Source organism: Macaca nemestrina, chromosome 4 (genome assembly GCF_043159975.1).
Source record: "Macaca nemestrina isolate mMacNem1 chromosome 4, mMacNem.hap1, whole genome shotgun sequence".
Taxonomy (NCBI): domain Eukaryota; kingdom Metazoa; phylum Chordata; class Mammalia; order Primates; family Cercopithecidae; genus Macaca; species Macaca nemestrina.
In genome coordinates this window covers 153,757,140-153,772,377 of record NC_092128.1, presented here as the reverse complement: position 1 = coordinate 153,772,377, position 15,238 = coordinate 153,757,140, and the positions used below count along the sequence as shown (strand labels likewise).

Below are 15,238 nucleotides of genomic sequence, written 5' to 3'. Positions count from 1 at the left end.
ATCACCCTCATCCTTTGGGCTCAGAAGAGCCTCTTCCTTTGTGGCTTTCCTTGCTGTTCTGTCTCCTCCCTCCCTGACTCCACCCTGGAGACCTAAGGACTCAGCACAGCAAAGCCCTTCACCTAACACTTCCCACGCGAGATGGCCCCGCACGCCACACTCCTCAACAGGTCTCAAGGCTGCCCTTCTCCATCTCCCGACAGTCCCGCGTCTCGACACTGCGCCTCTGCGCTCATCCTCCCTTTACGGCTTGAAGTATCAATGAGGGGTTTCTAATTGCAGGATAAGACACGGGATCTCAAGTCTACGCAGAGCAGCATAGATTTGGGAGTGCAGAGTAGCTTTTGAGCTGTCTAGCCCGTTCTCTACTTTGCACATGAAGGGACTGACGGCCAGAGAAAGGCAGGGCCCTGCTGGGGCATCCCCGTCAGCTCCGGGTAGCTCTGGCAGAGCAGGGATGAGGCCTCACCCGAGGGTGTGGCATCCTGCAGCGCCAGCGGCTTCTTCACTGACTGTTTTTGGGCTTTAACAAAATAGAAAAGGAAACAATAACACAGTTTTACTTAACAAATGGGAGAAATGCTGGCCCGAAGGAGGAAGCCACCTCGGTCCCATTGGAGCTGAGAGCAAAAATAAAGACAGCGAGGACCTCTGCAGTTCCAGGGACAAGGGACAAGCTGGGCCAAGGGGGGCTCTGTTGGGGGCCTTCCTGGCATAAGGCGACGCTTAGTTCAGAGGCAGCTCCAGATGGGACACTCCGCCCTTCCGTCCTGACACAGCCCGGGCTTCCTGGAGGTGGCCACTGTTTGGCTGGGACCTCAGCAGACCAGCTGCCCTGGTGCCAGAATCCAAATGAATGAAATTACCAGGAGGAGCTGCGAGGAAGGGTGGGGAGGAGGCGTCCCTGTGTGTGGCTGAAGCCGATCTCCTCTTCGTAGAAGCTGCGGTGGTGGTTCTTTTACCGGTAGCGCTGGAAAAAAGAAAACGCCAGCTGATTCTGCCTTTAGAGAGTACAAACCTCTCTGAGGTTTACGACAGGCCTCACTAATTTGCCTGGAGGCAAGTATTCCAATGAAAGCAAACACACAGCCACGCCGAGCCCCACGGCCAGCCCTGTACCCAAGATGCACCCAGGGTCCAGAAACGTCCGGCCATGAAGAGCCTCAGACAGGTCCCCTATCCATCTCCTCAGGGACCATGCTGAGGTCAGGCCAGTACGGTTTTATAAGCTGGCCTCAGACGGCTCCCTTCCCTGTCTCCTGTCTGGGCTGGCCCAGCTGCCATTCCCCAGGGACGTGGTTGCAGGTTGCATGGCCCTCCACGTCCTGGCTGGGGCTCGCTGCCCAGCGACGGGTCCCCGACTCCTGAGCCCATGGTGTGTCCCAGGCCACATGGGATCAGGACCACGAGATGCAGATGTGGCCTTGGAGGGAGAAACTGCCCACTTGGAAGTGCTGGGTGGCTGCGCGTCTCCACCATGAAGGCCGAGAACCAGAGTAGTCTGTGATAAGAGGGGAACAAGCCCCATGCAGGGTGAAGCAGAGGAGGGTGAGGGAGTGGGGCCGTCTCTTCCCTCTACTCTAAACTCCCCCTCTACCCAGGCTCACTTCAAGGGGTTTTGATTTCTGCAACCAAGAGAGTCCTAGCGAATCCACCGGGAGGCCTGTAGGAACACTGCCATCTAGACCCTGCACGCGTCGCCTATCATATGCCGTGTCCAACACTGAGGTCACATCACAGTTTTCTTTCAAAGGGATGACGTATCGGCATAGCCGAAAGCCAGGCCAGACTGATGGTGACCTGAGCTACACGGTTTCTGAAGCTCCTCCTTATCTCCTCCCAGTAGGGAAGAAGCGACTCTGGAAAGGGCTCCTGAGGATCAGAACTTCCAACCCGCTCCACATCCGTGGTGCAGCAGGGAGTCCTCACGACGCGAAGCCTTTACTCAGGCCCCAAACTGAGGTCCCGCTGGCAGGCAGCAGGTGCTGCTCCAGTTCCCGCTACGTGCCCTGCGCCCAGTGCTCTGTGCCCACTGCAGTGGGCAGCCTCCTGCGCCACATCTGTGTCCCAGGGGGCATCCCTGTGACCCCGACTCACCTGTGCCTGGCCCGGGCCAGGTGTGCCCGCAGAGCGGACTGGATGATGACGATGGCCTCCTCCGGTGCAGGGCTGCCCTCGGCCTGGGCGATGGGGCTTGGAACACGGGGCACAGGAGAGCTCTGGGGCACAAGGACAGTAGGGAAGATGACTGTTTGGCAGCCCCCTGGTGGCTCCTGGTGCTGGGCCCCGGGGACACCCTGGGTGTAAGGGAGACGGGAAGAGCTCAGTTTCCATTTCAGGTGGCCCTGCCTCCCGGGAATTGCTGGTCAGTGAGCAGCCTCCTGGCGGCAGGTTCTGAATTTTTAAACTGTAGGGATTCTTAAACAAACACCTGGTCCTCCTTACAGAGGAGGGGCTGGCATGGCCTGCGTCTCTCTTCGGTAGTTTTTAGCTACATCTTCATGGAGCTATTTGACTCTCCGGCAGCTCAAGGCAATCTGGCCCTAATGCCATACCCATCCGGGGCCTGTGCAGAGGGGCCTGCGTGGCCTACGTGGCCAGGGATGGAGTGGAGGGGATGCCTGCTGGGCGGGCGGGGATGTGGAGGCTGAGAGGTGCCCTGCACTTTCTCAGTGGATGGAGTGTGAGATGAGCAGCTCTGGAGATGGCCACTGGGATGTCCAGCACCCCGATGTTACCTGGTCTGGGAGGCCTGGCATGCTGGGCGGCTCTGAGCCACGTGCTTTGCTTGCTAAGAGTTTTGTCCGCGCCACATGTCCCCTGAAAGCTGCCTGAAGCACCACAGCCGCCTGTCAGGGAAGGAAGCAGGGAGAGAAAAGCGGGTGTGAGTGCCCGGGGTGACGGCGGGCAAGAGGGAGGTGCCGAGGGGAGAGCTGCCTCGGTGGTAGGGAACGCAACTCCTCTCACCGCTGCGCAGCCATAGTCTCCCAAAGAGCCTTCTGCGCTCCCACTCACCCCAGTCCGTCAGAAACTCACTGGCACCCCAGGGAGCACAGGGCGCAGCGCCTGTTAGCACAGTGGGGACCCTGGGAATGGGAGGGGCCTGCTGCTCACTGCAGTCCCTTTCAGTGGCTAATAGGGGCTGGTATTTCACACGTGGTTATGTTTTCATGTTGGAGCATTTTTCCGCGTTGGAATAGTTTACTGGTTTCATCTACTTTCCATATACGTTTTCTAAATCAAGCAAGGGGCAACAGGACCTCTAAAGTGATCTTAAGAGAATGATTTATCCTTTGAGCTTAATCTTAAATGATTTTCTTAGGCAATGTGGCCGGGTGCAGTGGTTCATGCCTGTAATCCCAGCACGTTGGGAGGCTGAGGCAGGATGATCACTTGAGGCCAGGAAATTCAGACCAGCCTGGGCAACATAGCAAGACCTTGTGTCTACAAAAAATTAGCTGGGCATGGCATACACCTGTCATCCAGTGCTTTGGGAGGCTGAGGTGGGAAGATCCACTGAGCCCAGGAGTTTGACACCAGCCTGGCCAATATGGTAAAAACCCGTCTCTACTGAAAATACAAAAATTAGCCAGGCGTGGTGGTGCATGCCTGTAGTCCCAGCTACTCAGGAGGCTGCGGCATGAGAATCATTTGCACCTGGGAGCAGAGGTTGCAGTGAGCCAAGACTGGGCCACTGCACTCCAGCCTGGGTGACACAGTGAGAATCTATCTCACTCCGTGAGAAGTCCACGCTCCATTTTCGGGGAAGCACTTATTTTTGAACAATCTGTCTCTAACCCCGTGAGCGCCCCCAGCCTGATACGGGCAGCTCTCAAACACGTTAGGAGAATGACGAGTGTGCCCACCGAGCCCCACGCCAAGTGAGGTTAGCAGGCTTGCCACTGCTGGAACAGAAAGCACCTTTGTTTTGTCTTAAAGCAAGGGGAAGAACGCTGGGGTGGGAAAAGAGCTCAGCAGAGGAGGGCGAGGCAGCGCTGGCTATCAACAATGAACGATCCGCCAGAGTGCGGTGACCACATGGAGGCTGCCCAGAAGCTTCCGGTAAAGTGGCTGCCAGGTATGGGGCGTTCTGCACCAGCCGGAGGGGTAAGAGGGGCACGCATCTCTGTCACGCCACACACTGCGCCCACACTGGCAAACCCCACGCTCACCACAGCCCCACACAGGCAGCCTCACTGCTGTCTTTAGAGATGAGGACCCCGAGGCATGGGGGGTGCCAGGGAGAGAAGCAGGACGGGGAGACAGCACCCACCACTGACTGGCCCATTGGCCGAGGAGCCCGGGTCCCCTCACCCACTCGCTGGAGGGCATTTACCAAACGCCTCCCACATGCCAGGCGCTAGTCTAGGCACCAGAGGTGTTGTGGCAAAAAGAGCTTGCATTCTGACGGGAGGCTGGCAAGAATAACCACAAAGTGAGATGCCAGGCAGGGGCATGTGCTAGGAACCGCAGCCGGCTGCAGGGACTGGGAGCCTGGGCAGGCTGTGGTGGGTGGGCAGGTGGGAGGCTGACGTGCTGGAGACCTCGGGATGAGGGCCTGAGGGCTGCTAGAGGATGGGAGGGATTGTCAAGAGACGGGGATGTTGGAAGTTGCCACTGCAAATGTGTCAGATGGGTATGGACAAGGGTGTGGCTGTGGGGCAGGTTCAGGGACGACGAGGCCAGGCATGGAGGGGCTGCAGAACTGAAGGCTGAAGACTAGGGCAGTGGTGAGCAGGGGGCCCTTCCTCAGGGACAGTGTGGTGAGCCAGGTGGGCAGTCCAGCTACCTGCTCATGGAGGGCGCTCACGCGGCTGTGGCCTGGCCGCCAGATGCCAACATTCTCCCACTGCAGCTGCGCGCAGGCCACCGAGCCTGGTGCGCCGCCCACACCCGTGACCATACTGGCTGTCCTGACTGCAGAGTATGAACCCCGTGAAATTTGGACAGTGTCTGGCTGGTCTGTTACAAGCTCCTCTTGTGCCTGGCACATGGCAGGAGCCCAGCAAACACTTGTGGATGAGTAGTGTGGCCAAGGGGAAGGGGACAATGGGTGGGGTAGGGGGAAGGCAAGCCCCGCCCTGATGGCAGAGCTGTCAACCCTGCTGGCATCAGATGCACCTGGCGAGTGTGAGGACAAGCGGGTGCAGGGTCTGCCCTACCACGGAGAAGCAGCTGCCGGCGAGGAAGAAGGCAGTGTGAGAAGCCCTGTGGCCCAGCGCCGGCTCTGAGTGACTGGGGCTGGGGCCTCTCCCGCGGTCTAAGTGGAAATACACTGCCGTCCCCGAAGGGGCCCTAGAGGAGAGGCGAGCATCTCCGAGGCCACCAGGACTCTAGCAAAATAACGATCTCACTTTCCAGCTCCTCCCTGAAAAGGATCATGGCTGGAACCGCACTGTTCATCCATCTGTCAGTTCTCAGCTGTGGGTGACATACTCAACCTCCATTCCAGTTCCACGCCCTCGCCCCATCTCAGACTGCTCATCCCGCCGGCTCTGCTAGGACGCCCTCCCCTCACTTCCCGGTGCAGCGAGCTCTGACATCTGTCCCACGAGGCCCACCTTGCACGTCACTCCTCACAGGGACCTCCTGGCCTTTGTGTGCAGGGCTGGCCGCCCCCAGTGCCACCCTGGGCTGTAACCGCTTGTTCACTTGTGTGTCTGAGCCTCTGCGTCCCAGAGCCTCTGAGACTGTCCTGCGCAGGGCTGGTGATCAGTGAATGTGCATGAAAAGAATGAATGGAAGGAAGGAATGATTGAAGAGATTTTGAAAGTGGGAAATTATCCAAATATTTATTTGATGTTTCTATTTCTTATGTATGTTATACTTAATGTTGGGGTCTGGTTTGGTTTCTTGAAAAGAAGGACTCCCTAGGTGCGGTGGCTCATGCCTGTAATTCCTGCATTTCGGGAGCCCAAGATGGGCGAATCACCTAAGGTCAGGAGTTGCAGACCAACCTGGCCAACACGGAGAAACCCCATCTCTACTAAAAACACAAAAATTAGCCGGGCATGATGGCGCGCACCTGTAATCCCAGCTACTAGGGAGGCTGAGGCAGGAGAATTGCTTGAACCCAGGAGGCGGAGGTTGCAGTGAGCCGAGGTTGCACCACTGCACTCCAGCCTGGGCCACACAGCGAGATTCTGTCTCAAAAAAAAGAAAAAAAAAAGAAAAGAAAAGGACTCAACGCATCTTTAAATATCCCCTCACCTACTTTACAACAAAATACAAATCCGTATTTTGAAACTGATGAAATAAACCTCACTTACCTCATCCAGAACAGCTTTTTTTTTCTGAAAAAAAGAAAAAATACATGAATAAACACAAGAAGGATGAACGTTTCCCCACACAGTGGTTTTCAGTCCTTGATCTTGCCAACAGGCGTCCATCAAGCCAACAAGAGGCCTGGCTGCCCTGGCTCCTCCCTCCCGAGCTGCCGGGGCCCAGCAAACAAACGCCTTTGTAAGGAGGACGAAAGTGAGAGGCAGAATGAGGATGGCGGGAATTCTCCGGGAGTCACGAGGTGGCCCAAGCTGCAGATGAAGGGATGTGTCTGTGCCGTGTGCCGGTCCTCTGGCTGTGCAGAAGGGACTCCATTAGGCCAAGCTGTGCAGCTAAGGAGGTGGATGTGGGCCCGATGTGAGAGCCCTCTCACATCACAGGTGTTCGGATCACTGTCCTTTCTGGATAAGTCCCGGAATTCGGAGGCTGAGGCTGCCTGCTGGGGATGTTATGAAGGGGACTTTGGTTCAGGGGTCTGGATCACTGGCCTCAACCTGACTGATCATCAGTCACCCTTGGGTGTCCTGGGAAGTTTCTGTGGCTGCAGCTGACACACAGCGTCACAGTCAGCAGAGAGGGTCCCTCGGAGCACGTGTTCTTACAGATGTGAACGAAGTCCTTCCCAGATGTTGATGCCAAAATAATCAATATACACTTAATGAAATGGAATGGCCACGGCCAGATAACAGGTACCTCAGCCAGCTGATTTTCCATAGTCATCAGAGTGCTCAGCCCACATGTGTACTACTGTACACAGGATCTGTCCCTTGGGAGATTAAGGAGGAACTGAGTACAAGGACCAACAGAATGTAAGATGGAAGCAAAGAGATATATACACTGAATAAGAGAGAGACAGAGAGAGACAGACAGACAGACAGACAAGCCAGCATCTGCTCAGCACCTGAAGGGAAGTCACTAAGTTTTCTCCCACCTTTTTGGGAGGACCAGGAGTCGGCCCCGCTAATAAGGAAACTGCTTTTCAGACGAAGACAGCTGTGACATGAAGGACACGAAGGCCACGAGGGGAAAGGTGGTGGGGACAGACCTCATGGAGGCCAAGCTGTCCCCTATAAACTGCTGGCTAGTTACCAAGGGAAACTCGTTTCTTTAAAATGGCGAAAGCCAGCAGCCATGACCAGGTTAGAAACACAAACAGGGGCTGGCCTGAGGGGATGGGGGTACACAGCCTAAATGTGAGACATTCTTGCCAAAAGCAAACCTGGGTGAATCAGAGCTGGAGACCTTATTTCTCACTTATGGGAAATTAAAGGGACAGAGGAATAAGTTAATGACCCCACAAGGAAACAGATCCAGGACAGGGAACATTCTGTAACACACTGGCCTGCTCTCTGCCAAAGAAAATGTCCTTAGGCCGGGCGCGGTGGCTCACGCCTGTAATCCCAGCACTTTAGGAGGCCGAGGCGGGCGGATCACGAGGTCAGGAGATCGAGATCATCTTGGCTAGCACGGTGAAACCCCGTTTCTACTAAAAATACAAAAAATTAGCCGGGCGTGGTGGCGGGCGCCTGTAGTCCCAGCTACTCGGGAGGCTGAGGCAGGAGAATGGCGAGAACCCGGAAGGCATTGCTTGTAGTGAGCCGAGATCCCGCCACTGCACTCCAGCCTGGGTGAGAGAGTGAGACTCCGTCTCGATAAAAAAAAAAGAAAAAAAGAAAAAAAAAAAAAAAAGAAAATGTCTTTAAAAAGAAAAAAAAAGGTCGGGCACAGTGGCTCACACCTATAATACCAGCACTTTGGGAGGCCAAGGCAGGTGGATCACCTGGGGTCAGGAGTTCGAGACCAGCCTGGCCAACATGGTGAAACCCTGTCTCTAATAAAAATTCAAAAATTAGCTGGGCATGGTGGTGTGCGCCTGTAATCCCAGCTACTTGGGAAGCTGAGGCAGGAGAATTGCTTGAACCCGGGAGGCAGAGGTTGCAGTGAGCCGGGATCATGCCACTGCACTCCAGCCTGGGCGACAAGAGCAAAACTCCATCTCAAAAAAAAAAAAAGAAAGAAAAAACATCTAGGTGCATTAGCTCACACCTGTAATCCCAGCACTCTGGGAGGCCGAGGCAGGTGAACGGCTTTAGCTCAGGAGTTCAAGACCAGCCTGGACAACATGGCAAGACCCATCTCTACAAAAATTGGCCAGGTGTGGTGGTGCCTGCCTGCAGTCCCAGCTACCTGGTGGGCTGAGGCTGGAGGATTGCTTGGTCCCGGGAGGTCGAGGCTGCAGTGAGCTGCAATTGTGCCACTGCACTCCAGCCTGAGTGACGGAGTGAGACCCTGTCTCTATGAAAAAAGAAAAAAAAGGCTGGGTGTGGTAGCTCATGCCTGTAATCCTGGCACTTTGGGAGGCCAAGGTGGGTGGATCACCTGAGGCCAGGAGTTCGACACCAGCCTGGCTAATATAGTGAAATCCTGTCTCTACCAAAAATACAAAAATTAGCTTGGCATGGTGGTGGGCACCTGTATCGCAACTACTTGGGAGGCTGAGGCAGGAGAATTGCTTGAACCTGGGAGTCGGAGGTTGCAGTGAGCCAAGATCGTGCCACTGCGCTCCAGCCTGGACAATAGAGCAAGACTCTATCTCAGAAAAACAAACAAACAAAATCGGCCAGGGTGACCTGTTGGTTAAAGAAAAGAAAGGGTGGGGGCTGCTGTGAACCACACTAAGGAGATGTAACCAACCAACCCCTGGGCTCTGGCGGGAGGTGGGCTGAGAACCGCCATGACTGAATGCTGGCGGGAAACAGATAGCTGCAGGCGGCATCTCGGGACGTTTGGGAAATGTGAACAGGAAGGGCCGGTAGGTGAGGATATCAAGCTGCTATGACAGTCTGAGGGGCAGTCACGGTGCTGTGGGCAGGTAGGAGAAGACACTGTTCCTTACAAGATACATGCTAATGTTTCATAACATCTAAAACTCATTTTCCAATAGTTCTGGAAGAAAACTGTATGAAAAGAAATCTGGCGAGATGTTCAGTATTGCACAAAACGCACCCAGAACGGATGAGTCAGTGTGTGAATGAGGTTTTTATTTTCTGTATGTTACGGTACTCGGACACCCGGGGCCCGGCTGGCCCCTCAGGCCTAGTCATTCCTAGACAGTGCGTGGCTTGCCTTGGAGCATGAAGACTCACAGGGAGCAGCCCGGGTCGCCTTGGGGAGCCTCACCTTGTGCTTGTACACCTTCCACTGGGCCTGCAGCACCCTGGCTGCGGCGTCTCTTCTCCCGTCAGAGCAGGAGGAGCGGGGCCGCGGGAGCCCCTCCTCACTGGACTCCGGCGGCCAGTCTTGCTCGCAGTGCCTGCTGCTGGGAGTGGGAGCTGGGAGCTCTTGGGCCTGCAGGAAATTGAAGGAGTAAGAGGACGATGAAGCTAGGGCAGGGACGAGCAGTACCCGGCAAGGGGACAGGATATTACTCTGCACAGTGCGGCTGGGCTTATCAGGCGAGTCTTATTAATGTGGCGAGAGCTGTTCCACACTGGTCCGCAGGCCACATGACAGCGGTCTCCTGTACTGCTGAGAAACCATGTCCAGGCGAGCACACACGTGCAGACACACCTCTCATTAAACTCCCTCAACTCTGTCTGGCCACGCCTTCTGGGAGAGAGAGAGGACGTTTCTTCACACGGCCGTCACACACTCACTACACTCGGTCACATTTTGTTCCTGCAAGAATTGTTTTTCTGGGGTCCTTTTCTGTTTTCTAGTTTAACGCTCTAAATTATAAACATGGGATTTCTGGGATTGAAGGCATTATATATATTTCTACCATGGTTTTTAAGGTAGAAACAAGCCAGGATTGCTATAATGACCACTGAAATAACCATGATTTCAGGCTGGGTGCAGTGGCTCACGCCTGTAATCCCAACAATGTGGGAGGGCCAAGCAGGGAGGATCACTTGAGCCCAGGAGTTCAAGACCAGCCTGGCCAACACAGCGAGACCCCATCTCTATGAAAAAATTTTTAAAATACCCGGGGTGTGGTGGCACACCACTGTGGTCTCAGCTACTCAGGAGGCTGAGGCAGGAGGATCGCTTGAGCCCAGGGGTCAAAGCTGCAGTGAGCCATGATTGTGCCTCTGTAGTCCAGCCTGGGCAACAGAGTGAGACCGTCTCTAAAAAGAAAAAAGAAAAATTATGATTTCTAACACTGATGACTCCAAATGTATCACCCACAGGACACTACCCAGTACAAACGAAAAGGCCTCTCATGTCAAGAATGCAAGCTCGGTGGAGAGCATGCTGTTGCTGAAAGCCCTCCCCAGAGGGAGACACAAGACTGCTCCCAGTGCACACTGGGCCAGGCGCGGGCACAGGTGGCCTGTCCACAGACTTGAACCAACACAGAACGGATTGCACTGGCTTTTCATTATCTGTGTGTTACGACGCTTGGGGCCTTGATGCCCCTCTGGGCCTGGCCAATTCCTAGACAGTGAAGGGCCTGCCTTCGGGCACGGCCATCCTATGCGAGCAACTAATCCAGTGCCCACACTCAGAATTGTCTCCTGTGCTGGGCCCCACACTCCAGGAGGCAATATTCCTCAGCCTTAATCACCCAGGGCCAGGTGCGGGACAGCTCAAGACCCCCCTGTGGCCCAGGTCCCGCTGAAGTTCTTCAAGCTTCCAGCCCACCGGCCCTGACCAGCCAGCTCACCTCACTTCGCCCGCTCCTTCCCATGATAAAGGCCCTGGCCCAGGTCTTCCGCACATCCCTGCCGCCTCCTGGCCGACGCGCTGCTCCTGCGTGGCCTTGCGTGCCCTGCCTCCTGTTTCTAGGGACCTGGGAGTGTAAACTTCCTAGGACAGTCACTTGCATGTCTACACATCTTAACATCCCTGACGAAGATGCCCTGGGTACATCCACACAGCTAGCTGTTTCCAGATCCCTTTAGCTGTGGCACCAAGTTGCTTGGCACCAGCATTCCGGCCCTGGGCTTCCACATTCCGATTTTGTGACCCTAAGAAGAGCCTCATCTTCCCTCAGTCCTGACACATTTTCAGGCCTCTGTTCCGCTAAAGTGAGATCAGCTGTTAGTATGTGGCCCGTGCCAATGTGATTGGAAAGGTAAAATCAGCTCCTCAGAAGATAAATGAACATTTACTCACACAACTACAGACAGTTAAAAAAAATCTAAATGTTCACATGCTTATAAATTCCTTGAGGCAACTCTTAAACCCACTCTTGTCACTCCATTTAACCTGCAATTAATCATTCCCACGTGAATGCTAAGAGCCGATTCCCCTACTCGGAGAGCTGATCACTCAATCCCACTCTTCCTTGTCTCTAAAATAGAAATGTTTCCTGAGGAGGAAAATAACACAAAGCTAATACATGCTTATTACGAAAAATTCAGACAATACTAAAAGAAAGTAAAAAAAAAAAAAAAAAAAAGCTTATAACCCCACCACACAGAAAAGGCTGTATTTCAGCAGTATTTTCAGACATTTTTGTTTTCTTTCTCTCTCTCTCTCTCTCCTCTCTCTGTTTTCAGACATTGTTCTTTTCTCTTTCTCTCTCTCTTTCTTTCTTTTCTTTTTTTAGTGAGACAGGGTCTGGCTCTGTGACCCAGGATGGAGTGCAGTGGTGCGACCTTGGTTCACTGCTGCCTCCTGAGCAGCTGGGACCACAGGCGGTGGCTTCGATCGGTTTTATCCATGAGCCCCTCTCAGAGCGAGCTGCAGCCCCAGTATGGTGACGCCAAGCTCCTGCTTCCTGCCTGAACATGCATGGGCCCACACCTGCCCTCTGAAGGATCCTACCCACTGGAAGGGGATTTGTGAGGACGCCCTTCTGCCACCAGAAGTGCAAGTGCAGGCAGCACCGGCCATGGTGCCCAGAGCATGGCTGTGACCCTCCAGGGAGGCAGCAGAGGGCCAGGAACCTTGGAGCCACAGAGACACTGCCTCGACCAGCTGCCCCTGGGTAGCGTCCACACACGTGGAGGGAGTGGAGAGGCAGGAGGGCATCCGCCTAGGGTCCCTGCTCACCTGCCGGGTCCCTGCTAACAGTCACTTCGTGTTCAACCCGTGCACAGCTGAGTGACGGCAGAGAGGGCAGAGGAACCCCCACTCCACCCAGAGGGCAGTGCCCGCTGAGGCCTTGCTGGCCTTGTGTTCTGCAGAGAGGGCAGAGGAAGCCCCGCTCCACCCACAGGGCAGTCCCCGCTGAGGCTTTGCCAGCCTCGTGTTCTGGAACTTAGATGAGAGGAGAGGGCGCAGGCCTAGGTCCATGCAGAGGCCTGACTGAGCCTTTGTCCTTTCCCCCCACGCCCCTCCTGCCTCTCAGTGACAGCTCCGGCCACACACCTACACCCTCCGCACGGCTGAGCTTTCGGTTAACTCTTTACTCACCAGCCTTGAGACTCAAATATCAGTTCGAGAAGTCAATTTGCTGACAGTCAATTAATCCAAAACGCCGGACTTCGACACACACGACATGAGTTATAGAAATCAATTGTGATGACAAAAGGGAGTGGGATTTTCAGTGGATGGTCAGAAACAACTCTGGGCAGAGAAACGGTCGGAACCGTCATGACCAGAGGAAGCCACACCACACCTGACGGGAGATCCAGGCAAACGGTCACTGTACCTTATGAAGAACTTCTGGGCAATCCTCTTTCTCTTCTTTCTCCATTTCTTGCACTTCTCGGAGCTTGCTGGTAAGCGTCTGAATCTCCTCTCTAAGGCGGAAAGGGAAAAATGAGACACCTCACCTGTCACTATGTGATGAAGGCCGGCGCAGGGCAGGGTGGGGCGGGCGGTCCACGCTGAGACAGGGGGACGCCAGGCAGCCTGTAGAGGGCTGGTAGGGCCACGTCTCCCTGAGCCACAGGGCCCAGCTATGACCTGACGGCACCAGAAACCCCATCGCAGGCCGGGACTTCCTGTGGTCTCCTGCTCTGGGCTGGAAGCCCAACGAGGCCAGGGCTGAGGACCCCCAGGGCCCAGCACCTCTCCTGAAACAGCTAAGAACTAAAAACAGAATCCATTGTGTGAATAAGTAAGTAGGAGACCGGGCGCGGGGGCTCACACCTGTGATCCCAGCCCTCTGGGAGGCTGAGCCCGGAGGATCACTGGAGCCCACGCGTTTGAGATAAATAAGCAGGGATCACTGGGGTGTTAGTAAACAGTATGAACAGGAGGCACTACAGTTTAGATGTTCATTCTAGGTACTAAAGGCAAAAAAAAAAAAAAAAATTCATTTCTGCACATGTGCTCTTTTGGATTTACTTTAATTCTAGCCTTCTGACAGAATTCAGTCAGATTTCTCCTGAAAATGAAACGTTTTCTTTTTTTTTAAATTTTTTTGAGATGGATTCTCACTCTGTTGCCCAGGCTGGAGTACAGTGGCATGGTATCTGCTCACTGCAACCTCCACCTCCTGGGTTCAAGTGATTCTCCTGCCTCAGCCTCCTGAGTAGCTGGGATTATAGGCACCTGCCACTGTGCCCGGTTAATTTTTGTATTTTTAGTAGAGAGGGGGTTTCACCATGTTGGTCAGGCTGGTCTTGAACTCCTGACCTCGCGATCCGCCCACCTCAGCCTCCCAAAGAGCTGGGATTATAGGCATGAGCCACCGTGCCCAGCCAAGGTTTTCTTCATTCCAGTAATCTATGTCTTACTAATTATTCTGAGTGCTAAATATGTCTGCTCAGATTTCTAACCTAGTTTTTTGTGTATTTTAAAAAGTTAAGACTCATCACATAAAATTCACTATTTTAAAGTGTATAATTCAGTGAATTTTAGCATATTCACAGTGTTGTGCACCTACCACCCCTATCTAATTCCAGAACATTTGCATCGCCCCAGAAAGGAACCCATGCTCGTCAGCAGTCCCCGCTCCCCTCCCAGCCCCTAGCAGCAGCACTTGTCAGGTGGGTCTGCCCGTTCTGGACGTTTCCTGCACACGGAATCGTGTGCTGCATGGCCTTTTGTATCTGGCTTTCTTTGCCGAGCACCACGTTTTTGAGGGTCCCCGGGCCAGGCCTGTCGGGACTGCCGTCCGCTCTGCGCCTCCGTGTGGTCGACCTCAGGATGTTTGTCCACCAGCAGCTGATGGACCGTGGGGAGGGTGCTGCTTCCTGGCTCTCGCGAATGGCGTTACTTTGAGGGCACGGGCGGCCCCTCTTGAGGACGTGGCCCACACCAGGGTGGCTCTGACTAGAGGCCAGTGTGATGGCTCGTTGGGAAGGGGCAGGTGCTGGCACAGCCAGAGCAGAGGATGCCCCTGTGAGGTGGCCACGATGCCAGAGGGCAGGCCCTGCTCAGCACCCAGAGGTTATTCCCGAGCTGAGTGACAGAAAACCAGGGAAAGACTGCAGGGAGGTGTGGCCTTTCTAAAAACCCGGCTGGCAGCGAGGCTGAGATGCCTCGGGGGGCTGCAGTGGTGGCAGGAGTGCAGACTCGCCTGGCTCCTCTCTCCGGCCCTGACCCGGGTCACATACCTCAAAGCCTCCTCTCTCTCTCTCCTCTCCTCCTCGCCCTCCCTCGCGCGCTCCAGCTCCTTCTCCAGGTCGGCCTTCGCCTGCAGGAGCTGCTCCACCTCCAAACTACACACACAGAATAGGAGACTCATCAGCGTTCACGAAAACTGGAGGTTATGTCAGAGCAGGAAGGCGCTTCTGAAAAGTGACGGTGCTCAACCCTTCCTTAGGACAGCGGATGGTGGGGCAGGAGGACCACCAAAGGCCCATTTCTTTTTTTTTTTTTTTTTTTTTTTTTAAAACAGAGTCTCACTGCTCTGTCGCCCAGGCTGGAGTGCAGTGGCGCGATCTCGGCTCACTGTAAGCTCCGCCTCCTGGGTTCACGCCATTCTCCTGCCTCAGCCTCCCTAGAAGCTGGGACTATAGGCGCCCGCCGTCACACCCGGCTAATTTTTGTATTTTTAGTAGAGATGGGGTTTCACCGTGTTAGCCAGGATGGTCTCGATCTCCTGACCTCGTGA

General features: G+C 54.7%; 1 protein-coding gene across 9 annotated transcripts in view; it reads right to left on the bottom strand.

The window, feature by feature from the left end:
* LOC105483394 (IQ motif containing E) overlaps positions 1-15,238 on the bottom strand; it is a 54,920-nt gene that overhangs the window by 6,455 nt on the left and 33,227 nt on the right. For 6 of the 9 annotated variants that reach the window (XR_011622638.1, XM_071095431.1, XM_071095432.1 and 3 more), the window contains 7 exons: positions 14,739-14,843; positions 12,884-12,974; positions 9,463-9,630; positions 6,270-6,293; positions 2,739-2,849; positions 2,098-2,297; positions 867-970 (listed from right to left, as the gene is read on the bottom strand). Coding sequence is in view for 8 of the 9 variants with exons in the window: in XM_071095431.1 (XP_070951532.1) it covers positions 867-970; positions 2,098-2,297; positions 2,739-2,849; positions 6,270-6,293; positions 9,463-9,630; positions 12,884-12,974; positions 14,739-14,843 (803 nt within the window). In the remaining variant the exon portion in view is untranslated. Of the gene's footprint in view, positions 1-533; positions 971-2,097; positions 2,298-2,738; positions 2,850-6,269; positions 6,294-9,462; positions 9,631-12,883; positions 12,975-14,738; positions 14,844-15,238 lie in introns of those variants that run through there. The other 3 variants (XM_071095430.1, XM_071095434.1, XM_071095429.1) reach the window with 3 other exon arrangements.